Source organism: Delphinus delphis, chromosome 18 (genome assembly GCF_949987515.2).
Source record: "Delphinus delphis chromosome 18, mDelDel1.2, whole genome shotgun sequence".
Lineage (NCBI taxonomy): Eukaryota > Metazoa > Chordata > Mammalia > Artiodactyla > Delphinidae > Delphinus > Delphinus delphis.
This window is the reverse complement of record NC_082700.1, coordinates 15,834,000-15,861,549: the sequence shown is the minus strand read 5'-3', so window position 1 is coordinate 15,861,549 and position 27,550 is coordinate 15,834,000. Positions and strand designations below refer to the sequence as shown.

Here is a 27,550-nt window from a genome sequence, read left to right as displayed (position 1 = left end):
TAGGATCCTTTCTCCTTTTTATCCCCCTTGGTTCTCTGGGAAGCATGAGAGGGTAAACTGTAACACAAAAAGGAGAAATGGTTTGAAAAAAGTATTTCACTTATACACACTTTTTCTTTCATTTAAATGGATGGCTGCCTTATGTTAGTAGCATATGAAGTATGGACCAAAATACTTGTGTCGCTGGTAACCACTGTATACTTACATATTTGTGTTTTACGCCATCTGCTTTTTTTTCAAATGTACTGTCATTTTGCAGAAGAAAATCTTTATATGAAAAGTCCAAAAACTGTTACTAACTGGACAACCGGGAAGGTGCTAGCCCCACATTCGTGCCTGCCTGCCACTGTCTCCACAACAGGGGACACGGACGCTTCCACCCTGCACGCCCACCAGTCTACAGCCACGTTGGAACCTGGCTGCAGCGGGCGTGTTGCTTTATGGATGTCTTTTTCTTTCTTTTTGAAATGAGATTCTCCAAGGGGTCAGGCTGAAAATGTAATACGCCCAAAGCTGGAAGAGATTTATCAAATGTGGTTCTAGCCAAACCCTGCTGGCATTGCCACACCCTCTGCCACTAGATTCCCCCAACCAGACCAAGCAGTCTTGACATTGACTTCCTGAATGTGATTAGGTGGGAATAAGCAGGGATTTCCCACGATGTTAAATGTATCCAGTTCTCCATTCAAATGCTGCTGAATGTCGTGAACGTTTCTGAACTCTGCTCACTTTCCCACTGTGCTTCCCGCTAACCAAAATGAACGTGTAGCCATGACCAATGTCAAAGACTCAATGCAAGCTACCGCCACGGTTTAAAATAAATCTCTGGAAACCTTCCTGCACCTGTGGTCCTGTCATTGTTGTCGAGCTGTGCCATGTGACACACACGCACTCCAGCAGCCCTGCGTTGGCGTTCACCATGGCTGGCTGAGCAGACCTTTTTATTTTATCTTTCACATAAGGCTGCTTTACCTGTGGCTGATAAACTTTCCAAATGAAGGAGAGAGGACTCAGGAAAAATACAGCCAGGAAAAGCCTTCGTAAAAATTCATGAGGCCCATTTTACAGATAAGTGGGAAGAAGTCGATGACTTGCACGCTGTCAAAGGGCCGGTGGGAGGGGCGGCTGGGTTGCCCCTCCTCCATCCAGCCTGCCCGTGCCCGCCCGGCCCCGCCCACACCCAGCACCACCCACACCCAGCACCGCGGCAGCCCCCCCCCCCCGTGTCCTCCTTCAGGAAAGGAGAGATTCATGCCCGGGGGGCCGCTGCTCACTGATCTTCCAGGCGGACTCACCAGAAAGCCCCTTTCTAGGGGCTCCTCGGCTGACAGCCTGGACCTGAGCACCTCAGGCACGTCTGAAGGCCCCGCACCGTGGGACTGGGTGAGCGGTGCCCAGCTGGGTTCTCCTCCGCTGTGGGTGATGCAGTACGTTTATTTCGCCGTGACCATCCAGAACGTGTATGGAGCTATCCTAAATCTGTTCACCGATTTTTGTTACAACTTTCCCCAGCGTCACTAAGACATAAAATGCAAATAGTTAAGAAGTTTTACCAAACAGTAGCACCGGAATGCCAGGTGCGTAATTCAAGCCATTTTTTTTTTAACATCTTTATTGGAGTATAATTGCTTTAAAGTGAATCAGTTATACATATACATATATCCCCATATCCCCTCCCTCTTGCGTCTCCCTCCCCACCCTCCCTATCCCACCCCTCTAGGTGGTCACCAAGCACGGAGCTGATCTCCCAGCGCAGTGCAGCTGCTTCCCACTAGCTAGCTACTTTACTTTGGTAGTGTATGTATGTCCATGCCACTTCTAATCGTAGCAAATGTAAATAAACCAGGCCATGGAATCTTAGGAAAAAACCACATCCCAAAGGAGAAATTTACACGGGAAAAGAAGATACTGCGGAAGAGGCAGATTCGCTAGTTCCCAGCCCCAGTCGTATTTACTTTAAAATAAAAGCTCCCATTCTGTGTGGCTCCTCATTGCTACAGGGGGTAACCCTTAGGGGGATTTTTTTCTTCCGTGAGTTTTAGCACACTTGTCAGTTAAAGCTGATGTTAATAGCTAACAAACATATATCAAGTCTTTAGGATGCACCAAGCGCTCTTCTAAGTGCATTACTAGTAGTTCACGAAATCGTTAAAACCACCCCTTGAGGTCAGTAGCACTAAAATCTCCACTGACAGGGAAAATGAGGCCCCCGGAGGGTAAGTAACCCACCTGTGGTCCCACAGTGAGGAGATGGTGGGTCACGGCTTCAATACTAGGCTTTGTATAAAGAACGGGGCTGATTTCTATGACTGCAGAAGGAGAGGAAGCAGCTCAGACCACAGCAGTGGAATATGGGCCAATCTACGGGGACGTCTAGACGTGGGGTCCGTGTACTGGTCTACCCCTGGGCCACACCTTCCCATATTTTCTGAGGCGGTTCCAGCCCCGCGTTGGGTCTGGCCTGGCCTATTTAAATCTCTGAGCTAGCTCTTCCAGGATTTCAATTAGTTTTTCCTCTTCAGCCGGTGAGGACGATGTTCTAGCAAAAGGCAAATGTGTGGGCACTGGTTTCCGGTCTAAAAGCGAGAGGGAAGAACAAAGGTGTGAGCAGCGAGGCGGCGTGGACGAGCCTCTGCCCGCCACTCGGGCCCCGCGTCAGTCACGTCACGGACATCTGCCGGGGCGGGGCCCACACCGGACGGAGTTAGATGCCACCCCTGCCTTCAAGGGTCCCCACAGACGATGAGGTGCTACAGAAGGGAGACCGAGTTGGGGAGGACAGGTGTCGGGCTGGGTTTTGAGGGACTCCAGCGGGCTGGGGGGAGGGTCCTCAGGCATGGGTGCCGGCGGGGGTGGGGTTTGGGCTTGGGGAGTGTGGAGTGTTTGAGAACCGGAGAAGGTACGGCCACGCCCCCAGTCACCACAGGGTCACCAAAGCTCCATCATGGCTCAGGCGGCCACATCCGTGGTGGGGAAAGAGGCAGAAGGCCCCGGCCTCCAGCATCCGCCCTCAGCATGCCTCCTCTCAGACTGCCCGTCGGGATGCTGCCCAGGTTGGGAGCAAACCCGCAACAGATAACTGCCCCCGGAAGCAGAAAGAAGAGACTCATTCCCTTTGCACTGCTGCTTGCAGCTCCCATCCCCGGGTCTTCGGAGAGGGAGCGTTCATCTCCGCGGTGCCCACAGGGCCCGGCCTCTCCCAAGACTCAGGACAAGGATGACAACCCGAGGATTTCATCCTCAAGGGACCCACTGAGTTCAGAAAGGTGGATGGAAAAAGCGGGTGGTGCGAAGTCAGAGGGGAGGCCCTTCACAAAGCGCCCCGACAGGCGAAGGAGCCGCCCTGCCAAGGAAGGCCGGGCACAATCACGGGGAAGGGGAACAGTCCCTCCCAGACCCGAGCTGCACGGAGAGGAGGGTCGGCGGCGCCTTCACACCCAGGGAGGAAGTCACCTTGGAAGAAGCGGCCGCTGGGCTGCACGGCGGCAGTCGGGGCGAGGGCCAGCCACAGCACGGTGTCCGCGCCCTGGGCCTCAGAGCGCAGCCTGGCCCCCAGCCTGGCGTGGAACCCGGGCATCGACAACCGCACACCTGCAGGGGCGGGGGGGGGGGGCACGGACAGGGAGGTGAGGACAGCATCCTCAAGCCAGGACGCTGCCCGCGCTTGGCTTCTTCCAATGACAAAATAACAACGATAAAATGGAATGGGACCACGGACTGCCCTCTTTCCACTTCAACACAGCATTCCTCCAGGCTGTCCAGATTTCACACAGCCTTGTCACAAAGCCCCTGAGGTGTCACCCTGTGGCCTGGGAGGGAAGTGCTGCTCACCAGAGCCCCGAGTGTGTTGGGTTCCGTGTCCCCTGGGCCCCGGGCGCCCAGACCAGCCCGTCCCCTGGGAGCAAAATCTCCAGCACCTCCCCACTTTCTATCCTAAGAAAGGAGGGTCACGCTGAAGCTGAGAGGGGATCAGACTCCTGCTTCCTGGGTGAACCATCTCTCGCCAAGGATTCTGACCTCTCTGAGGATCCTGGCTAATGGCTCCTCGGGCTGCACTAGTGTTTCCTGCTTTTTAGGGAGGAGTGTAGTAAGAAGGGGAGGGACTTCTTCATTCCTCTGCCAAAGCTCCTCTAACTCGTCCTCCCCCTGCCCCCCACACCCGGCTACACAGAGGTTCCCCTCCTGGTGTCACCTCCCCAGGGCCCTCGTCCTCACCACGGGAGGCCCAGCCCCGCCGCCCACAGACCTCAGGGAACACACTGTCCCAACAGTGAGCACGCTGGGAAACAGAACTGTTCTCTCGTGAAGCCAAGGAAAGAAAAGGAGGCAGAGAAAACAACGTCTGAAAGCCGTAATGAGATCAGAGGATTTCAGAGAGAGAAAGGATCATCTAATCTAAGGCCCTCAGTTCTTATATTAAAAGTAATTTTTTTTTCTTTTCATAGAAACAGTACTTGCTAATTGTGGAAAAATTAGGAAATACTGATGAGCAAAGAGAAGGAATTTGAATCCTCTGTCACAGCACTCGGGGAGGACGAGTGTCCCCGGCCTCAGACCCTGCCCAGCCCTCCCTCGGGCTTCTGTGTCCCCAGACAGGCCATCTGCACCCGAGAGGCCCAGTCGTTGCCCTGTGACCTGTGGACAATAGAGGGCAAACTGCACCTTGACCCCGATGGTGGATCCAGGGGGTGGGCTTGGAGCACAGATTTTGCAAGCACACAGGTTGACACGAGGACTGTCAGGGTGATGTCCTTGGGAGGATGACAGGCTGGCTGCCCTCCACGGCCTGACGGAGCTACCTGGTCAGGCAGGGCTGGGCATGTCTCCCATCCAGAAGCGACAAGAAGCAGCCACCCCCTCGCAACACCCCTGGCCTGAGTCCCTCCTGGTGTGCCTGGCTGAGGACACCCCCTCTGCATGTAAAACAGGAGGCTGCCAGACGTCCTCAGATCCGTGCCCCAGAGGGCGGGTCCGCGCCAGCTCCATGGGATGCTGCGTGGCACCAACATACGCTTTCTTCCACGGGGATATGTGCGTAGCAAAAATAAGACCCTAAGGCAGTACAGTTAGGGGGACTGACACCTTCACCTAATGGTACAGTGCAGTGTTCCTTTCCCACAGACATTTCTCCCCAGCAGTTTTCAGGGCTGAACACATTTCTTGTACAGGTGCTCCATAATTTATTAACTCACTCTCCTAGCACGAGTGCTGTGATGAGGAACCTCATTTTCCACATCTCTCATTATTTCTTAGGATGAATTCCAAGGATGTATACACAAATGTTAAGGCTTCTGCTCAACCGGCTTTCAGAAAGGACGACAGCACGTGTACGAGAGAGCCTGCTTCCCAGGACACTGTGGCCGGGCCCAGCCGGCCCATCCTGGCCCCCCCGTGCCTCAGTTTCCCCATCTGGAAATGGGCATGATGCTAGTGCCCACCGCAGTGGGGCTGTGAGGACACACGCGTCAGTATCCAGACACGGCTGTGAGCAGCTCTGGGCTCTCAGGTGTCCTGGGGGTGCTCCTGTGCTGCTGTTTTCAGGGGCGGAGGAAAGAGCTACAGAGCCCACGTGATTTACCCGAGGCCACGGAGTTGGGAGGGCCAGATCCCGAGGAGAGCTCTGCTCTCCCTCCCTGCTGCTCCAACGCGCTTCCAGAAAATTCCACTTGTCTCCTTCGTGATTGTTACTGACCTGTGTGCATCACTACTTCTAGGAACCCGGGCGGCGGCGGCGAGGTGGCCTGGCCTATCCCCACGTTCCCAGCGTCTCCCGTTGACTTCCCTCGGTCCCTCTCGCCCCCCTCGGTTCGGTTCGTTCCTCTCCGACACTCAGTGTGCACTGGCTCCGCCCGTCCCGAGGGAGGGGCCCCCAGCCGCACCCCACCCCAGGGCTGCCCCCTCTCTCCGCCAGGCGCGGGGCAGATTAACAGCAGCTCCGCCTGTGAGGACCAGCCTGCCCCTCTCAGTGGAAACGAAGCCGTTCCTAGTCCTCCTGATACTGGTTTTAGGCCAGTCCAGGGCAGAGTCAGTCCTGCGGCCGCCCAAGATACCTTTAGATGAAACGCAGGCGCCGTGGAAATGAAAGACCTACCTGGGGTGTCGACCCAGCCGGGATGCATGCACGAGAAGTGGATGGTCGGGTGCGCTCGGGCCCACTGCTCCGTCAGGACCACCTGCTGCCTCTGCACGGGGTGGGTGGGGGGCGAGGATGAACAAACGGGAGGGGGGCAAGGGGGCCCCTACCCTGCCTCGCCCGCCCCCCATGTCAGATTTCACCTTGCTCTAGAATCGGCTCTCGACCCCACAAGCTCTGGCTACAACCCAGCGCTGCGTCCCGGCCCCTCCGTTTGAGACGCCGACAGACCAGCACCGGAAATGAGGGAACGCCAACGCCGCACGCTGCCCGGGGGCTTCCCCCTCCCCTCCCCCTCCGGAAATGACACCCAGAGAGTCCTCTTTCCTAGTTGCTTGTGTTGCGGTGTTCGTTGCTGGGGCCCGCTCACTGTGTACCCTGGCCACCGGCACAGGCCGGCACTGAGCGGGTGTCCGTGGACATGTGAAGGAACTCCTGCCTTGGAGTGTAGGACGCGTACTGGGGATGCTTAGAGAACACAGCTGTTGCAAATTCCCTGAAAAATCAAGTACCCCCCACTTAAGCCTCAGCTGCAGGGAGACTACTGCCCAATCCCAGGGCACTTTGATTACGTTTTGCAAAGAGCTCCATCTGGGCCTCATTTACGGAGTGAGTGGTTTGTTCCCATGTTCCCTGGAAAAACTGTCAAGAAGTATGGTTCCTTCAATTGTCAGGATTGAGTCATGAGAAGTAATCCACCAGGAGCTGGCCTGGGGCTCGCTGAGGGAAAGCGGGGCAGAGCCAGGGCGCAGGGGGGGCGGCTTCGGACAGAGGCAGACCACACCAACAGGAGGGACAGCTGGTGGGCACCGGCAGCTTCACAAACGACAAGGGAGCCCACCCAAGTAATGAACTGAGGGGCCAGAACTATAAATGTGGAAGGTATATACCCGGCTTCTAAAAACAGCTGTGATGAGCTGATGAACGACGGCGTGATTACACTTTCTGTTAAGATCCGGCATGAGATCTGGACCCCTGCCCTTTCCTTTCAGAACTGGATGCACATGCCCTTCAAAGGGAGCCCGGAAACCCAGCGTTGTTCCAGGGGCATCTGTCCAGCCAGTGAGCAGGGGCTGCCCAGGGAGAGAGGAGTGACTTCCTGGGTCCATATTCCCTCTGAGCCGTGCCGGGCAAGGAACCCCTGCTGGGCTCCTGCTGTGGCGGCCACCGGCTCTCACCATGCTCTTTGTGGGTCTAAGAAACCAGGGAAGAGAGGTGGCGGCCTTTGTGGCTCTTCCTAGGGGCTAGCTGAAGCCCCCCAGCCCCACCCTGGTCCAGGCAGAGCTGGGCTGGGCCAGGCTCCTGATGGAGAAGAGGGTTCTCTCTCCACTGGGGAACATTCAGGTGCTGCTGGGAATTACTAAGGTCCAAATTAACGTGAATTCCAGAATTAGCCTTCCTGGGAAAAGCACCCAGGTGGCAGCCTTGAGAAACTCCCCTCACGTACTTTGTTTTGTGCATAGACCATGGTACCATCGAATGCTGTCCTTTCTGACTGTAGGTCATCGGTATTCAGTTTCTGAACCAACATTCCTCCGGAGGAGACTGTCACCTGCAATAAATATAATGGAGATATGTACAGAAAAGTTCATAATACCCTCCCATCCCTCTTCTCTGTCAAGCAGCGTATTGGTTTCTTGTTGCTACTGCAACAAATGACCACAAACCTAGTGGCTTATGAAGTCGCAGATGAATCCCCCACTGGAAGCTCTGGAAGTCGGAAGTCTGAAATGGGTCTTATGGGGCTAAAATCGAGGTGTTAGCAGAGCTGCATTGCTTCTGGCAGTCTTAGGGGGGATCCATTCCTTCCCTTCTCCAGCTTCTAGAGGCCACTCGCATGCCTTGCTTTGGGGCTGCACCATGCCGACCGCCTCTGCTTCCACTGTCAAGTCTCCCCTTACTCTGGCCCTCTTCTTAGGACCCCTGTGACTACACTGGCCCACCTGGGTAATCCACGATACCCTCCCCATCTCAATACCCTTAACTTAATCACACCTGCAGAGTCCCCTTTGGCCACGTCAAGGTGACATTCACAGGTACCAGGACCTAGGACCTGGACCTCTCGGATCAGGGGAGATCATTATTCTGGCCCTCACAGCACAGAGAATGCAGCCTTCCTCCCGACTTCTCTGATTTCCATCACTGTAACCCGTTAGCCTGTCCCCTCCCCTTTGAGAGGCAGGTTCTCCAGGAAGTGCACCCACCCACCCACTGCTGACTGCCTTCCCCGGCTGCCCCTGCTCTTCAGAAGCTCCCCTTTCTGAAGGCTTTGCCAACTCCCAGATGACACTGGGGAAGAGCCTACAGTGAGGGCTGGGGCTTTGCACAGCTCTGCCTCCCTTTTGGCAGGGGACTCGTTGGTTGTGTATGGGCAGCAGCCACCCAGCCGTGGCAAGAGGCAGGAGCAGGGAGGGTGGAGGGCCCCTGAGAGCGGGGCAGCGGGGGCAGGATCGACAGCCGGCTCCCAGGAAGTCTCTACTGCCAGAGCGAGCATTCTGGAATCCCAGGCCCCGCCTACAAGCCCCTCAAGTACGTGTGTCCTGAGGACAAAGCCGCAGGCTGACCCTCACCTTGACCTGGATCCCTCCCTGCTTCACTGGCCCCTCCCTAGACCCACCTGGACGCCGTCTGGGCTGGCACACCGCTGCTGGATCTCAGATTATCCAACAGAAGGCCCATGGACCCAGGGGACAGAATTTGGCTCCCCCTATGGACGTGGACAGCATGGCCCCCTCGGGACAGTTGGGGCAACAAACGTAGGACCACTGATTTCCCATCAGGAGCAAAGTCATTTACTTACAAAACATCCCCAAAGTCAACTCACCACTCTGGGATCGTGTTCTTTCTCCAAGACGGGGATCAGGGCGGTCGTGAGAACATACACACCTGGGGAGGCACAGAGCATTCATGAGGGGGCATGGGGCCATCTGGTGCCGTGGGACCCCTCCTCTCAGGTGGCCGCGGGGTGGTGGTGAGGTAGCACCGTTTACCCGCTTCCTCCGGGTGAGCGGCAAGGGGCTGCCTGAGCTGCGGTCCCCTCCTCTCAGAGGGTTTCTAGTTGGATCGCTGGAACCAGCCCTGAGTTGCTACTACGCACCATCCTGTCCCTTCTCCAGCCTCATGGTTTCCTTTCCCCAGGATTGGAACAAAGATGCCTTAGAACCTCAGGGACTGAGACAACAAAATGTCCTCACCAGAGGAAGGAAAAAAGCAAACTGCACAACAGTCTGTGATCCCACTTGGCAGAGAAAAAAAATGTATATAGACACATATGTTCATTATGTCTAGAGTGTGCACGGAAAAACATGAACAGGAAATGTGAAATGTAGCAACACTGCTTAGGCCCCAAGGGTGGGATTAAGTAAAGCGTTTGCTTCCTTTGCTGGGCATTTCTGTACGGTTTGAATTTGAATATTTCTACAATGAGCATATAACCTTATGGTTATTTCTGCAATCATAAAAACTGTATGTCTAACATTTGTAAGAAGTGAGAAAAATATTGTTGAAGTGTATCTGACATGGAGATATTCACAGTACATGGAATGAGACGTTTACAAAACGGCAGGAGGAACAGAATTCCGTTTTTGTGAGGAAAGATGTGTCAAAGTGAAGAAAAAGTATCTGCAAGGATGATACTGTGGTGCACTAAAATGTTCAAAATGCTTATCTCTGAGTGGGCAATTATTATTTCTGTGTTCTTATGCTTATCTGTTTTTTTTTTTTTCCCAAACAATGAACATATATTACCTTGTGTTAACAGGTTGGGGGTTGGGGAATTGAAATGAAAGCCCTGGGCTCTTTTTGGGCCACTCGTCAGAGTTTCTGCCTGCCCAGCTCTGCCCACCACCTTGAGCCCGGCCCTGTACCCAGGCTCACCGGAGCAGCCTGGTGTCACGGAAAGGGCGCTGGGGGGAGCCGGGAGCCTGGATTTGAGTCCTGGCTGGCACCTACCAGCGGTGTGACCACGGGCAGGTCGACAAAGCATTTCAGCCTTGGTTTCTTTACTTGTGAAAGGGAGGCCATAGCTGGACAGCCCACCTCCTAGGATCACAGGGTTTTGTGGTGACACGAAAATGTGCACGTAGACTGGAAAGCTCTCTGTGCACATTGGTTGTTGCCATTTTATTTCATTATTATTACTATTCCTATTATTATTATCAGCAATGCTGAGTTGTGCCCTTCACGCCACACGGCATTCTTGGTGTCTGCACCCCAACCTGTCGCTGAAGGTGCCTCGTTAGTGTGCAGGATTTTTAAAGTCTGGCAAACGCTGGGTCTCTGACAGCTGTTGGCCTCCGTGCACTGGCCTTGAACACTTTCTTTGCATTCACTGCTGGTGACTTTCTCTGTGATTTAATTTGTGAGAAGTAGAAAGGACTTCTGCCAAAAGCTATCAGCCCCATCAGCCTGCCGTGACGGATTGTCATAAACGACTCCTTGGCGTGAAGGAAATGAAAGCTGGGAGCAGGTTCCACACCACAGGCCTGCACCCCTCCTCCAGAGGCTCCGCTGCTTCCCTCCCAGAGGCCCTGAGGGACTCGCCCGCACTCGCTCACCCCACTGGCCAGGCGCTCCTCCTAGACGGATGAGAGCTGGGGTAGCCCCTCTGCGCCTCTCCCCCGACCCAGGAGACCAGTGATGTGTTTTGTTTTCTGCTTCATCCTCTGCGAGAATATACCCTACCGGTATCAGTTTAGATGCTGACAGAGTCACCGGCAGGAAGACTAGCTGGGCCATTCATCCCTACCAAATACACTCACCTGTAGGGCACAGCCAGGTGGTAGGTGATTTTTTTTAAACTCCTGGAGAAACTGCAGTTTTTAGCAGCAGACCTTCAGGGCCCTTTCTATCATTAAAAAAAAAAAAAATCTCCCGCATTCCAAATCCACAAAACGGGCCTCTCCCATCCTGCTCTCTGGGTCCCCCCGCCCCCAGCAGATCTGAGCCATCGTGTGCTTCTGTATGCTTTTTGCCTCCTAGGTCCCCAGCTTTATCATCTCAAAGCACATATATCACTCTTCACACACAGCAAGCATTTCTCCTCCCTGAGAAGGAGATGAAGCCTCTCTCTTTCCAGCCACAAGTGATTTATCGTCCTCCAGCCTCCTAGCCAGCTTTCTGAGGCCTTTCCTGTGTACCCTCAGCATCTTTCCAGGCCAGCAAAGAGAAACACAGGAAGAATCTGCTACATGCCCAGTACAACCTCCCTGTTCCTGCTCCGTTCTGCCTATAACATTTCTTGCCTCGTACAGTTCTTTGAGGCTCCTATCTATTGCTAGATTGATGTTCCCCAATTTAGGAATCTCTGAATAAAGCCAATAAGATCTTTTAAAAGAATCTGCTAAATTAATAACAAAAATATATAAGTAGTATGTATGTGTATATTTATATATATATATATATATATTATTATTTTAATTAAAAGAATTGGAATTAAGAGGATCCCAGAGAGGTTCTGTGACTTTTCCAAGTTCCCAGCAAGTCCATGCAGAATGGAAAACATGGCAAATCTCCCTTTTCTTAGTCCTTCAACCACAGAGTCCCAACCGACTCCGGTGCCAAGGGAGCAGGAATGAATCCCGTTGTCTGCAAGTCACTGCTCCTTTAGGATGAACATGGCACCAGGAGCTCCTTGCCCAGCTCACAGATCCTACCACGGGCCTGCTGTTAACACGGGCGACAATGCAACTCTCCTGCCCCAAAGCCCTTCAACACTCCAGGCGCCCAACCAAATTCAGCAGAAAACTCCTCGACCTGGCGTGGTAGACTTCTTCTGGAGATGTGCCCCATCCCCTCCCCTTAGGGCTGGGCCCTGCATCCTGTAACAACACGTAACCGAGTCATGACCCGGGGCGAGGCACTGTGTTTGAGCCACGCAACCTCGACCCCATGGGCAGAGGAGACTGAGTTAGGGGCGACACCTGAGCCAAGCCGTACCAGTCGAACCCTCCCCGCAAGAGCGTGGGCACGGGACCCTTGACTCAGCGGCCGCCATATTTGGCCCATGTGCCCGGAAAAGCATCCTGCAGAGACAGGAGGGCTGGGATAGAGTCTGTGGACAAGGGTCCCAGAGAAACAGGAAAAGTTCACCCCGCTTCCTCACGCTCTCCTGTCCTGTCCCTGACGCTCCCAAAGCCCAGCTGTGCCTCTGCCGCTAAGTTCTGTGAAGGCTGCCCTTGCCTCCCCCGCAGTAAATCAGTTTTGTTTAGTCGGCTTGAGTGGGTTCCTGTTCCTTGTAACCAGACAATCCCTAAGACACTGGGCTTGGCCTTAGCTAGAAAATCCACCAGCTCACCTGCGCTCACCAGCTAATAGGAATATCCTTGGGAAGGTGCAAGCAGAGCGCTGCTGGAAACAGCTACGGGTGCCTCCGGGTCATTCCTATCTCAGTACGAACAAGTTTAGTTACTTCCATTCCCCCGAGACTGACTAGCCAAGATCAGGGACATCTGGGGGATTCAGAGCTTTGATGAGGAGAGAAAAAAAAAAAAAAGAGAACCTATTTTAGTCTGGGCTCCTGGGGGAGGGCAGGTCTGGGTGTAGGGAAGACACCTTCAGCCACAGGATAATGTGCCCAAGCTGAGTTCTGCTCCCAGTAATAAGGAAAATAACTCATTATCATTATGACTCATTAGTATTTTTAATTTACACAATGCCTTCCTTCCAAGGAACTCATTATGTCGATGGAGGCTCATTACGAGAAAGAGATTTGGGAGTGGAATTTATGTTGGACGTAGTCTTCTAAAATACGGCAACAAGGACCTTTATGACATGGGTACATGACTTGAAGCCAATCTCTCTCTATAAGCTCATTAGGAAGGGATGTTACACTGTAACATCCGGGTAACGCTGAAGGAGAGGTGCGGAGTACTCTTAAAGCACGCCTGAAACCACACTTCCATCCGAATAATAAACTCATGGTGCTCCTGAAATCATACCACATCATGGGTATGATATATTTCAGTAGCATTAAAAGTATTGTTTGATGAGAAAAATCTACTGCAATGTTTACATTTAGCATAGGAGAACTGATTGGAGTTTCTATTAAGAAACCTTCACAGCCAGCTTGAAATAAAGCCACATTGGTTACTAAGCGGGTGTATTCGGGTATATGCTCCTACCAATTGTACTATCTGCCGGAGAAAATGACTGTCCCTCTACCCCTGGCAGGTTACTGGTGTAGATGTTAAAGGAGCAGACAGTTGCGTGATGAATACTATTGGGTACCTCTCCCATTGGTACAATAACACAAACATCCCATAGCGAGCCTAGGGGCCTCACACACTGACTTTACAAATTATATAAAGACCATTTCAAAGATCATATTACCTGGGGAAGCTGGGAGCACAGAGTCGCAGAGAAAATGAGGCATTAAGAGGCATTAGAGTCATCAGTTTCTCGTGGGGTATTTACTCTTGGTTTGGGGTCAGACAGCGGTGAGGATGAGTCAGATCTTTCCCTTTGCCCCCAACCTCAACTTCCCCCGCTTCCGGTTCCACTTGCTAAATGCCAGACCCAGTGATAAATACTAGGGATACTGTGAGAACTCCCTGACTGCAGGGTGTTCACCAGGCATTAACAGGTTATTATGTAATGAACCTACACCCACAGTGAGGTCAGTGCTGTGCAGAAGAGACTGCTCTGAGCACATGGGGTGGGGTGGCGGTGGCATCGGGGCCGAGTTAGCAGTGAGGTGACACCTCAGCTAAGATTTAGAGGCGAGAGAGGCAGGACTAAGCTGCAGGGTGCTAGGAGAGGGTAGGGATGGGAGGAGGGTGTCCAGGCGTGGAGCACAGTCTGTGCAAAGAGCCTGGGGGTGGGAGGGCTCACTCAAGGGTGGCTGAAGCTGTGAGCAGCTGGACAGCATTGTTTAAATGTGGGAATGGACACCTGTGAGCTCTACCTGTGAGGTGGGAAGGGTCCACCTGAGAGGAGAGGGGGGAGCTCTGGCACCTGTCTTGGGCTCCAGGTAACCCACAAAAGTGAATATGCTATCACTTCCTTGTCCTCCCCAGGCCATCCAAGGTCTGTACCTCAGGGTGCTACAGCTCAACCAGTGTTTCTGGTGGAAGATGACTGCATCACTCCCTGCTGTCACATCCGAGAGGGAGGCTGTTGGTACTACACCTGGGGCACAAGGAAAGAGCCTGCTTTACAGCAGGGAGAGAATGGGCTTATTAAAAGCATGAAGGTGCTTAATTGGGATTTTGTTTTTAAAATTCCCCAAATGGGTGTGTGGTAGAACTGCTGTGAGTAGCTCTCCTTTAAAAACACCCATGGAATCCCAGCCAGATCAACCCATAAGGTCCTGGGCCCCCGGGCCAGGATGGGGTCGGGCACCTCAGTGGCTTCCTGAATTGGGGCCAGTGCTCCTTGGCTGGGAGAACAGGAGGCGTGGTCCCCACGGGGCCCCGAGAGAGCTCACCCCGGCCCGGGCACTGCAGTGGCTCAGACCCCACCCCGGAATGGCGGGCAGGCAGGTGGGGAGGCCCATCGTGGCCCAGGGGCTCAGCTCTGGAAGGTGTTTCTGCCTCATCCAAAGCAGCCTCAATGGCTGGCAGAAAACCAAAGCCAAGGGGCAGAAGATCTCTGACTTTTGGGTTTATCCATTCTGGCCTTAGGAAGGCGGCACAGCCACCCCCCCACCCCCCCGCAGTGCAGTTTTAGACCAAGAGCCTCACCCAGGGCTCCAAAGCCGTTCTGGGGGCCGAGGGGTCCTACCTTGTAGCTTCAGGAGCTCCAGACCCCACCAGTCTCCCCTGATGCCTGAAGTCTAGCCTCCTCACCCCAATCTATCAGTCCTCTGGGTGAAAATGTCTCAAGAATGAGAGGAGTGATGAGCTAGGGCTTGCCCTAGAAGATAGTAAAATGTATGTGAATAATGAGAATAGTGCAGTCGTGACAATAATCACTAGATCGGTGGAACGGACTGGAGCTTGGAAAGAGAAGCAACTTAGTGAGAATTTGGTACACGAGAGAGAGAGCATCACAACTCAAAAGAAAGGAAAGATTATGCAATATGTAAGCAGAGCTGTGACACTGTTTATTAAAAAGCGTGAGAAGAAAGAGAGAAAGAAAGAGGAGAAAAGGGTCCTTACCGACCTAATACCCAAATAACTTCCAGTGGACGAAAACGCTAAATAAGAGAAAATGTTGTAAGAGAATAAGGGGAAAAAACAAGTATTTAGAGTAACCAGGATTTTTTTTAACCATAAAAACGAATAAATCAGTCTTAATAATAGATATACAGCCTGACTACATAGAAAATTTAAACTTCTGTGTGACCAACCAAAGCACCAAAAACAGAATTAAAAAGTAATTTGCTAAACTGGGGAGGAGGAGGTGTCAGGGAGGAACGCACTTGTGATAAATGTGCCACAAATGGCTTATAAACCAACAGTTTAAAAGACGATGATCACAATTGAAAAATGGGCAAAGGACATGAACAGGCAACTCTGCAAGGAAATACAAATAGCCAATAAATAAGCACCATCGCCGAGTTCAATATCACTAGAAACCAAAGCAACGCAAAGAAAAGTAAGAGGCCAGATTTCATCTATCACTTTTGCAAAGGTGGTGGGACCCAGAGCTTGTTGGGATAGGGAGAGATAAGCACTAAGAATGCTGGTGGGAATACAAATTGCTCCAATTTTTCTGGCGGGCAATTTGGTTAATGTATCATGTATTTGGCAATTTGGTCAAAGGTCTCAAAAATGGTCACAAACGAGGCGTCTGTAATTTCATTCCTAGGAATCCATCCTAAGGCAATAAGCAAAGATCCACACAAAAATGAATGAACAGAGGTACTCATGGTGGAACCATTTTCAACAGTGAGAAGTTGGAAACAAGCTAAATATCCCACAATAGGGGCTAAACATACTAAACTATGGCACATTCATACAACAGAATATATTCTAAAGAGAAGGAACATTTTACAGGATGTTTAATGACATGAGAAAACATTTATAACATAATGCTACCTGGAAAAACACAAGACTCAGAATGGTATACACACTGTGGCCCCTCCTCGGAGTAGGGGACACACATAGAAAAAGGCTGGAAAAAACAGACCCATGTTAATGGTGGTTTTATCTTAATGATGGAATTACGGGAGAGTCTTGGCTTCTCTGTGATACTTTTATTTCCCTATTTTCTAAAAGAAGACACATTTGTCTTATGATCAGAAAAAAGCGATCCTGAATAAACACGACCTCCCTACCCTGCCCCCCCACAAAGTCCTAAGATGGTACCTGCTAAGATGAGCACAGATCCTTGGTTACTGAGCTGTGAGCTGGGACCCAGAAAGGAGTGTAGCCCAAGGGAATGAGAGAGGGGAGACGAAATGTTTGGAGGGAAGGAACAGAGGAGGCTTGAGGAAGGGAACTGGGAATGGTGCAGAATGCGGGATGCTGCTGAAGCCATACTGGTTTTGCTGGGGACCTGATAATACTCCAGCGTCCATTCGTTCCATCGTTTGAAGAGATCAGAGGGGCTTGGGCATCTTGGGGCCAGATTTCAAAACAGGAGAAGGACACCTAAGGGAGCCCTCTGATGTAGCTGGACAGCAGCCCTCTCTCTCTCTCCCTCCTCCTGCATCTTCCTCTCTCCCTGCATCTCAGGGCCTTCTTAGGGGAGAGGTGGTGCAGAGAAAATTCTAGGACAACGATGGGGCCACTGAGGAACGATGGGAAGGCCAATGAGACACTGAGGCTGGCTGATCACCTTTTCTTTTGTGACTACTGCCTGATTCCCAGTTTTACCCAGAACCAGGTGGGCTCACAGAAATCAGGAACTCTGGCTCCGGTCAAGGGTTCCTCATGGGGTCACCTTCCCTCACCCCAAGACTCTCCTGGACAGCAAGACTGCCATCTCTCCGTCCACAGCCTTTGCGCATTCCACTATCCTTGGAATAGTGGAAGGACTTTCTCCGGCCTCTGCACAGCACAGCATGGAAGGTGCCTCTGCGTTTACTCCTCACCAACTGATGCCTTTTAGCACCTTCTATTATCAGGCGTGAGCAGGGTGACCTGTGCTCTAGGCTGGAGGGAAGACAGTGCCCCTTCTGGGAGCGCACTGATTCAAGGAGGGCACCTCAAGTCAATCATAGCAAATAGTCTGCTTCTTACCAAGAAACAGACTCACTGTGCGGAGAGCTATGATACTTTCCTATCTTTTTGCTTTTTCTTATATATTTTTACATCCAGTAAAATTCTGTGGGGGGGGGGGCGGGGGTGTGTGCAGCTCTATGAGCTCTTGCAAATGCATACAATTGGGTAACTCTATGCATTAGATTGTGCTGTGATTCACAACCATTCCGTCACCCCAAATATTCCCTCACAGTCACCTACTACCTTTGTGGTCACACCCTCCTCCCACCCCTAACCACCAGCAACCACCGATCTGTTCTAAGTCCCCATAGCTTTGCCTTTTCCAGAACATCATATAAACAGAATCATACAATGTATCCTTTTGAGTCTGGCTTGACTTTCGCCAATGCATTTAAGATTCAGCCACATTGCTGCAAACATCAATGTTTTGTTCCTTTTTATTGCTGAATAGCATCCCATTGTATGGAAGCACCACAGTTTATTCACCAGTTGAAGGACATCTGGGTTGTTTCCAGTTTGGGGTGATTATGAACAAAAATAAAGCAACTATAAACATTTGCGTACACATTTTTGCGTGAACACGTTATTTCTCTTGGGTAAATAACTTACAACTCCTTCTTTAACCCTCACCTCTAGCCTGTAAAGGCATCATGGTCTCCATTTTACAGAATGGGAATGTGAGGCTTGAGGAGGTTTAAGCACTTTGCACACAGTCACGTAGCTGGAGGAACTGGATTACCCACCCAGTAGGTCAGCTCAAAACGGACTGAGCTCCTCGCAAGGGCCAGGCAGTGCGTGCACTCAGTGATTCATGCTCTGTGCCAGAAACCACCTATCAAAGGGTGACTTCTATGGTGCTAAGATAGGGTCACAGAGTGTGCTCTGGGAGCCCAAAGGAGGAGAAGCGCTGGCCAAGCTCCAGGCTGGCGTGCTCCCAGCGAGTCACGGAGGAGAAGTGAAAGTGAACCAGGAAGGGGACGTTCCAGGCACCGGAGCCACAGGAACAAAAGCATGGAGGTATCCTGCGGTGACAGGTTCCAAAACGAATGGGCTGACTGGCAGAGGATCCATGCTGGGAAACCATGGAAGTATGTCTGGACAGGTGGGGGAGGTACCATAACAAAGGACTTCAGTTCCAGGTGAAGGGATTTGGATGTTATTAGCTGACATTTCTACAGTGCTTACTAGCCCCAGGTACTGTGTCTTTCTGGGAATCCTGAAGGTTTGGGAGCTGGAAGGTTTTAGGAGCCAAATGGCACATAGGTGAAGCTCCGAGTAAGGCTTATTGACACATAAGAATGCCTGGCACCAAACACCTTTAGTGCCTGAGGGCTATTTCACCTTGGAAGTACTGTTCTCTGCTTTCCTGGGGTTTGGACCCCAGCTCCCTTCATGGACGGAAAGAGAACTTAACCATGTGGTTACTGACATCGTTTGTGTCTGATTCCCCCACTGGACCAGGAGTCCATATAATTTCTGAATCCTCATCGCTGACCACAGGGTCCAGCTTACAGTGTGTGCTCTTTAAATGTTTATTGAACAAACAAGATATTTTGCTCATTAAATATTTGGGGTTAATAGTTACCACATCAAACTCAGATGACCCATTTCCAAAGACTTAGAATGTAATAAAATAGACCCTTGTCGTAGATTACTGTTTGACAATGTTCACCCTCTCTTCCCCAGTTGCCTGGGAGGAGTATGTTTCCCTGACTCTTGATTTTGGGCTCTGTGAAATGACTTGCATTGGTCAGCTGGACGTTAGCAGATCTGAAGCAAGCAGGGGCTTGCAATGTGCTTGCACACTTGGGCTTCTGCTATTGCCACTGGAACACACTCTGGCCAGCCTAATGGTCCAAGGAGGATGCAAGAATTTGGAACATAATGCAGACCCAACTTGCTGCTTAGAGATACCCTACTGAGCTCAGCCGACGTTAGCCCACCCAGCAGACCTGCCTAAGAGTCAACAAGAAATACATGCTTATTTATTGTATGCCTAAGAGATTTGGGGGTTGTTTGTTATGTAGCAAGAGCTGACAGATACAAGCCTATAACAAAAATGGACCAAATATAATTTTGTTGTCCTTTATTTAGGAAGGTGAGTCACTCAGACTCTGATTTCAAACTACTTCTGGTCCTGTTTCCTTGTTTATGAAATCTATAAAGTTGTTATGAGAACTGAACGAGATTGTCCAAGAAAAACACTTAGTGGAGCCCCTGGCACATGGGAAGGGTTCAGTGTGTGCCATTAATATTACTATTATTATCAAGGTGTTTCTGGCCCCTGGGTCCCTGCTTTAAACAGCAGTTACCATTGGGTGTGGAGCTATGCCAGTGAGCAGAAAGCCCCAAATAACAGAATGTGAAGGGACAGAACATGTACCGCGCACTGATGTAGGCGCGTCCTTCCAAGATGACCTCAACTGAACTTTCCCAAAGATCTAAGGCACCACTGCCTGTTTATTACAGCCAATTAACTGATGACACAGCTGTCTCGGAGGAGGTGGATGGCATCCTTGTCTCGTGTGCCGGGGGTGAGAGGGGCTGAGAGGCGGGTGAGAGCTGTGATCGGCGGGTGCTCGGGCTGTGGCCAGCTGCCAGCACAGCACTCAGCAAAGCACTGCCCCCACCCACCCCCCCCCCACATCCGTCTTCACTCCTCACGGGCTCTGAATGCCACTGAACGCCAACAGGCAAAACGGATATGGTTTGAGAAGACCCGAAACACAGGGGCAAGTACAGCGACCAAACAGCATCTGTCTCATGAGATCACTTCACCTCTACGCTTCGTCTCCCCACAAATCTACCCTGGGGCAGCTCATTTTCGTCCCTAGGAGAGTAAACTATGAAAATCTCTCCATGCCCCACCCATCCCCGCAAAAGGAGAGGGAGAATGATTTCCAAACTTTATCTGATTCATAGACTGTGATGTCTTCACAAAGAGCCACATGCAGCCATGGGCTCTGACAGTATTTCACTAATCCACCACTTCCCGAACTCTTAGGATCTGGTGATAAATTCTGCAAATCCTACTGTGTCCTGTCCTCAGAGTATCAGGAATCTACTGATGTTTGGCTGGGGATTGGAAGTATTTCTAGAGGCCAAACGGAATCTTAGAACATAGCAAACAACCTAACCTGTGTTACATAATCAGGCCATGAAAACATGTTTCACATTAGAAAGGCAGCCAGCAGTTTCCTAGGACTCAGACAGAGGTATGGGCTGTTTGCTTGGCTCTGCACCTGCTTCAGAATGACAATATTTGAACCTCTCTGTATCTCCTCATCTGTAAAGCAGAAGTACGTCAAGCTGCCCTCTCTGTCACTGACTCGCTCCTGTGTATGTTGGACTACGTCTTCCCCTCTGGAGAGGAGGAATAAATATTAAGCATGAGAATTACTATGCTTCTCAGAGAGGTTGGCAAGATCAATAAAATGTTTCTAACACAGGTAGGAAATGAAAATGAAGAGATATCAAGGTCCTTAGAAGCAGACCGGATCCAAAACAAAAGTACAACATAATCAGCTGTATAATCAAAGAGGCAAAAGCAAAACCAAACAATAATAAATAATAAAATAAAATTTTAAAAAAAGGGAATTCCCTGGTCGTCCAGTGGTTAGGACTCTGCGCTTTCACTGCGGTGGCCTGGGTTCAGTCCCTGGTGGGGGTACTAAGCTCCAGCAAGTCTTGCAGCGTGGCAAAAAAAAAAAAAAAGGCAGTTCCGTGAGAGTCTATCAGATCTGCCCCACATTCTCAATCAAGGCAGATTCCCAGGAGGCCCTCTAAGCAGTGTCCCCAGCCCTGGGCCATGCTTCTCCTGGCACGGCTGGTCACTCCCCTCCCAGCCTCCCTTTAGCACTTATCTCACGATAACGCAGGGATGGGTCTGAGGGAGGAGATGCTGGGGGCTGGTAGAACTCATCTTGGTTATGAACATGGGCTCTGGAGGCAGACAGACTTGGGTTCAAATTCTGGCTCCTCCACTTGACCTTGGGCAAGTTATACAAGCTCTCTCAGTCTAGTGTTTTCATCTGTAATGTACAGGCAGGAATACTTCCATCATAGGGTGGTCACGTGGGTTCAGTGCCATATATACGTACGCCACCCACGAGTGCCCAGCATGCAGCGCACACCCAGTAGAATTTAGCTGGGTGGTGGATGGGCAGGTGGGGAAGCAGCAGAGCAGGCTTCATCCTGTGCAACCCCACAGGGCCCTGCACTTTTTGAATACAGGGGCCCCCATTTTTGTTTGGCACTGGGCCCCGCAAATCACAAAGCTGGTCCTGGAGAGCAGCCACCTGGGAGGCCAGCTGCTAGGACCCTAGGAGTCCTCGCCATCCAGGAGAGTTAGAAGGCAAACCCTGGCATGACCCCACATGTGCGTACTTTTGGTACTTTGGGCAAGGATACCACATTTGGAACAAAGCGAACGTTGGGAATATTTTGTACTAAACCTGCAGCGTTTCATAGCAAGCTCCCAGGGATTTGTTTAAGAAGAAATAAATGCAACCTCAGTGCCAGGGAGAAAGGTTCTTCCCCACTCCAGATGCTCTCTTTCTCCTGGAGGGAGAACAATGGACATCCTCCCTCAGCCCCTTCCTCTCTCCATTGCGAGGACAGGGACCACTTAAAAACTGGAGTAAACTTAGGGGCAGTAATCTGGGCTTGCTGAGCTCTGCTCCCCACGTCTTCCTCTTCCTGGGAGGGGTTGGTGGTGTCTGTCTGAGGCCAGCCAGATGCAACAAAGCAAGTGAGGCTGGCTAACTCTGGGGTTTAGCATTAAGGAAGCCACTTGGCTCTCACGTGAGCCATGCCCTTCAACCAGCCTTATCCGTAACAACAGTGATTTGGGGCTTTCATCCACTGTCTTAATCCTCAAATTGTTCAGTTCTTGGTTGGGAAGAGGGTTACTATTTAATGGACACCTTCAACGACAAACACAGGAACCCCCGCCATTCATCTTGTGACTTAGGATGAATTAAAATGCCTTATTAAGGGGCTTCCCTGGTGGCGCAGTGGTTGAGGGTTCGCCTGCCAATGCAGGGGACACGGGTTCGTGCCCCAGTCCAGGAGGATCCCACATGCCACGGAGCGGCTGGGCCCGTGAGCCATGGCCACTGAGCCTGCGTGTCCGGAGCCTGTGCTCCGCAGCGGGAGAGGCCACCAACAGTGAGAGGCCCGCATACCGCAAAAAATAAATTAAATAAATAAAAACTAAAATGCCTTATTAAAGGCTTCACTTCCTATGAGGAAATGGTATAGTCACTGGGGAGAATCTTAGATTCATTGCATCTCCGAGTTGAAAGGCACCGAAATAGTCTACGGTTGGTCCCTGACTTATGATGGTTTGAATTATGATTTTTTGACTCATGACGGTGTGAAAGCGATACACATTAGGTAGAAATCGCACTTCAAATTTTGGATTTTGAACCTTTCCCGGGGTGATGATATGCGGTATGATGCTCTCTCGGGATGCAGGGCAGCGAGCTGCAGCTTCCAGTCAGCCAGGTGATCACAATAATGAGCAAGGCTCACACTTACAGCCATTCTAGAGCCAGACAACCGTTCTGTTTTTCACTTTCAGTATAGTATTCAATAAATTACATGACATACTCAATACTTCATTATAAATTAGGCTTTGTGTTAGATGATCTTGTCCAACCGTAGGCTAATGTAAGTGTTCTGAGCATGTTTAAGGTAGGCTGGGCTAAGCTACGATATTCGGTAGGTTAGGTGGATTAAATGCATTTTCAATTTACTATATGATCAACTTATGATGGCTTGGCTGGGACCTAACCCCAATATAAGCTGAGGAAGATCTGTACTCCAGACCCCTTGGTCTGAGATGGAGAAAATCCAAAGAGGTTAAAATCCTGGTACCTTGGTTTTCAGACTTTAGTGTGCATCAGAATCATCCGGAGGGCTTGTTAAAACACAGACTTCTCAGCCCCATCCTAGTTTTGGATTTAGTAGAGCTGGGGGTGAAGCCCAAGAATGTGCGTTTCTACCCAGCTGCCCGGTGATGTTGATGCTGCTGGCCCAGGAACCCTACTTTGAGAATCACTGGCCTGGCACAAAATGAGTCAGCCTGTTATTACAGAGCAGGAACCGGAACCCAGGGGTCCTGCATTCCAGGTGAGTGCCCTTCTTGGCCCATCTTCGGGTCTCATGGTTGCACCTTTCTCAGCCCTGGCTGGAAGCTCCCTTGGCTACAGTTTTCATGTCTGCACTTTCTACCTAAGATGACCTTGCCCTTCTCACCAAAGTCATGTCTATAATGAGCCTTGAGCTTCCTAGAAAAAAAAAACTTTAACAATGCTAAGTATTCCTGGCACTAACACATATTAAGTAAAACATGAAAAGAGTGTTTTATGAAGAAATAATAATGCAGTGAAGGATAAATTTAAAGTAAATGCAATCACGCCAAGGACCAAGAACCCAAAAAGTAGATCAATGTTTTTCTGATCCTTCTACAGTATCATTTATGTTTACATTTATTTTGCTAAAAGCAAACAAGAAAACTGCTTACACTTACCCAGAGTGTTGGTAGCAAAGTTTTTTTCAAGTCCATCTTCCGTGAGCTCTCTCTCATTGACCATGCAACCTGCATTATTGATCTAGAAAGTACAGTTCCCATTTCAAAATAAAGGAAAATAGGGCCAAAGGACCTGTTCCCAAACCCCACAGTTCCACCACCACCACTGGTCCCACATTCATGTGACGACAACAGTTCTGCTCAACTATCCCTTCACTCCAAACCCCGTCCTGGAAAATGCCATTTGTGCAGCAGCCTCAGCCTCGGGACTGTGCAGAGACCTCCGACGACCAGGGCCTGGCCCGGCAACCTAATTCATGATAAAGTGCCCCAGGAATTCGTCTAGACCAGCGCTGTCCAATAGAAGTATATAATTTTAAGTTTTCTAGAAAGTGACCACATTAAAAAGGTAAAAAGAAACAGGTAAAATTGATTTTAATATTTTATTTAACTCAATATATCCAAAAGAGTATCATTTCAAAATGTAATCAATATAAAAATGTTAGTTTACTCTATTTTTTTTTTTTTTTTTTTTTTTTTTGCGGTACGTGGGCCTCTCACTGTTGTGGCCTCTCCCGCTGCGGAGCACAGGCTCCAGACGCGCAGGCTCAGCGGCCATGGCTCACGGGCCCAGCCGCTCCGCGGCATGTGGGATCCTCCCGGACCAGGGCATGAACCCGTGTCCCCTGCCTCGGCAGGCGGACCCTCAACCACTGCGCCACAAGGGAAGCTCTGTTTACTCTATTTTTCACACTAAGTCTTCAACATCGGCAGATTTGTACACTGGTGGCACACCTCAATTTGGACTAGCTACATTTCAAATGCTCCGTAGCCATATTGGACAGCGCAAGAGTAGACCTGAGCCTGAGTGAACATTTCGGAGCACATTAGAAACTATTTGGTATTTCGCAGCTCAGCTCAGAGTATATGCGAGGAGGAGAAGGACACCAGCCCACCTGAGTCCTCTAGCTCTCTCTGGAGAGCAACTGACTGTGTTACTAAAAGATGTGCTTGTCTGCAGCAAGCGTTCTTTTGGACTAAGCTTTTTATTTAATTTCCCCCTGAGCCTCTTATTTTAATGTAGCAATCCCCAAATCTACAGAGTTCAGGAATACCAGTATACAAATCATCATTTTATGAAAAAAATGGAACCTCCCCATCCCCCCCACAGACCCAGTGGATGGTCCCTTCCTTTCCCCACAAATCCAACCAATAGGGTTAGATTGACTCCAATGAGTGAACCTGATAACTGAACAGGCCTCCCCATAAAAGATTCTCACTAAGGTGTCACCATAAAGATCCACAAACATACACACCAGTCTACAACCACACAGGCAAGAAAGGCACACGCATGACATTTATCCCCTACTTATGTTTACAAAGCTCACCAGGACATTGAGGGTATGTTCCTGCTTGAAATTCTCAACAAATTTCCAGACTGTCTTGGGATCAGATAAGTCCACAATGTGCAGAAAGATGTTCTAAACCAGAAAACAAAAAAAAATTGTAAAGCCTTAAAAAAAAAAAAAAAGATAACATGTATTCTTTTCATTAAAAATGGTTTTTTAAAAAAATGGTTTTAAAAATCAAATCGTTTGGAATGATACAAAATGGAAAGTCTCACTCTTCAGAAGTACACCATTGTTCACAGTTTCTTGCAAATCATCCAGAAATATTTTAAGTACATACAATATTTATAAATGTATTTTTCAGGCATTATATATTATACAATTTAAGTATTATGTGTGTGTGTGCCCCTTTTCCATATAGATAGAATCAGACTATACATTGTTCTATATCCTTCTTTTTCACTTAACAATATGTTTTAGAGATTTTTTTCTTATATATAAATCTACCTTCTTTCTTTTTTTTTTTTTAACCAGGTTGTTTTCTTATTGTTGAGTTTCTTTTTTTAAACATCTTTATTGGAGTATAATTGCTTCACAATGGTGTGTTGGTTTCTGCTTTATAACAAAGTTATACATACACATATATCCCCACATCTCTTCCCTCTTGCATCTCCCTCCCACCCTCCCTATCCCACCCCTCTAGGTGGTCACAAAGCACCAAGCTGATCTCCCTGTGCTATGCAGCTGCTTCCCACTAGCTCTCTATTTTACATTTGGTAGTGTATATATGTCCATGACACTCTCTCACTTTGTCCCAGCTTTCCCTTCCCCCTCCCCATTTCCTCAAGTTCATTCTCTAGTAGGTCTGTGTCTTTATTCCCGCCTTGCCCCTAGGTTCTTCATGACCATTTTTTTTGTTTGTTTTTTAGATTCCATATATATGTGTTAGCATACAGTATTTGTTTTTCTCTTTCTTACTTCACTCTATATGACAGACTCTAGGTCCATCCACCTCACTACAAATAACTCAATTTCATTTCTTTCTATGGCTGAGTAATATTCCATTGTATATATGTGCCACATCTTCTTTATCCATTCATCTGTCGATGGACACTTAGGTTGCTTCCATGTCCTGGCTGTTGTAAATAGAGATGCAATAAACAGGCAATGATCATTTACGTGCATGGCTGTGTGCACCACCGTAAAGGAAAAGGGGGCATTCAGCATGGCTCCTCCATCACGGAGTTCTGAGTCTACTGGGGGAGGAGGCCGCGTCCAGAGGTAACCATGTCACAAGGCAGAAACGGACACGCAACGTAAGCAAGGACTGAGTCACAGAAGAAGTTGTCATCTTATAGTTAGGATGTGCCTTCGATAATCTCTTAGGAGCAAAATATTGACAAAAACTCCCAAATGATTGGTAGGAAACTACGACACATCCATGCACACATATGTTTTGTGGCCATTACAATGGCCTCCTCCCCAGTAGACTCAGAACTCCTTGACGAAGAAGCCATGCTGAATGCCCCCTTTTCCTTTACGGTGGTGCACACAGCCATGCACATAAATGATCGATGCATGTTGTCCATTTACCCCTTTTTCTCTGTACTCAGCACATAATTGAAACTTGTGCTCTCAGCATCCAGTGAACGTGAGGCTATTCCCCCTGAGCTCCAGCAGACGTCAGGGACTTGTCACCAACCCAAGGCAGATTCCTGCTGCTGGAAGCTGAACCTACAGGCAAAACTCTGAGCAACAGCTGTAACTCCCTTGATAAAGCAGAGTTCAGGGCCCTGTCTCAGTTGTCCCATTAACTGAGCCATTGAACGCAAGTCAGAATTTCTTTCTACTGATTGATCTTAAAACATATTTCCTCACCCTGAGACAAAGGCTCAGAGAATGAGAAGACAGAAGCAATCCCACATTTTCACGCCTCAGAAGGTCTGTAATCAGCTTGAAGACCATATTTGGCTTAAGTCTGGAACAACTGACTCTTCCTCTGCCTTCAGGGAGAGGAAAAGCATTGTCCGTACAGGACTATGCTCTTCTACAAAGTCTCTGAAGGCCCTCACCCAGACAGAGCGGACATGAGGCTGCTGACTCACACCTGGGTCAGCCGTGAGCATCTACCAGTGACGGCAAAGCAGGTCCACACACCTAATCCTTTCGTTCTGAGTGCTTCCCGGCAACCACCCTGGAACTCCCTCCCACCAGCAGGGCTGCGACACTCACACAAAGCCAGGCTCAAAGAAACAACAAAATTCAAATGAGCAACAAAATTCAAGTGAGCCAAAATCAATTTTACTCTGATCATCCCTCAATCTCCTTGAGCTTCCTGGAAGCACCCAAGGCATCGCAGAATTAAAAAGAGGCAGCAGCAGGGAAGAGGGACTCGCCATTATAGACAAATCAACCTTGGAGCCTG

The 27,550-nt window shown here is 49.9% G+C and overlaps 2 protein-coding genes across 3 annotated transcripts in view; one reads left to right on the top strand and one right to left on the bottom strand.

Moving 5' to 3' along the window:
* Positions 1 to 836, top strand: part of WDFY2 (WD repeat and FYVE domain containing 2) — a 178,473-nt gene extending 177,637 nt beyond the window's left edge. The window contains exon 12 of the mRNA XM_059996124.1: positions 260 to 836. Coding sequence (XP_059852107.1) covers positions 260 to 277 — 18 coding nt within the window. The 3' untranslated portion in view covers positions 278 to 836. The remainder of the gene's footprint in view (positions 1 to 259) is intronic.
* An 878-nt stretch (positions 837 to 1,714) lies between these two features.
* DHRS12 (dehydrogenase/reductase 12) overlaps positions 1,715 to 27,550 on the bottom strand; it is a 37,202-nt gene continuing 11,366 nt past the window's right edge. The window contains exons 4-10 of one of the 2 annotated variants that reach the window (XM_059996119.1): positions 25,165 to 25,257; positions 23,777 to 23,858; positions 8,958 to 9,019; positions 7,581 to 7,685; positions 6,092 to 6,182; positions 3,454 to 3,591; positions 1,715 to 2,309 (exon numbers count right to left, since the gene is read on the bottom strand). In XM_059996119.1, coding sequence (XP_059852102.1) covers positions 2,149 to 2,309; positions 3,454 to 3,591; positions 6,092 to 6,182; positions 7,581 to 7,685; positions 8,958 to 9,019; positions 23,777 to 23,858; positions 25,165 to 25,257 — 732 coding nt within the window. In that variant the 3' untranslated portion in view covers positions 1,715 to 2,148. Of the gene's footprint in view, positions 2,577 to 3,453; positions 3,592 to 6,091; positions 6,183 to 7,580; positions 7,686 to 8,957; positions 9,020 to 23,776; positions 23,859 to 25,164; positions 25,258 to 27,550 lie in introns of both variants that reach the window. The other variant, XM_059996120.1, reaches the window with a different exon arrangement.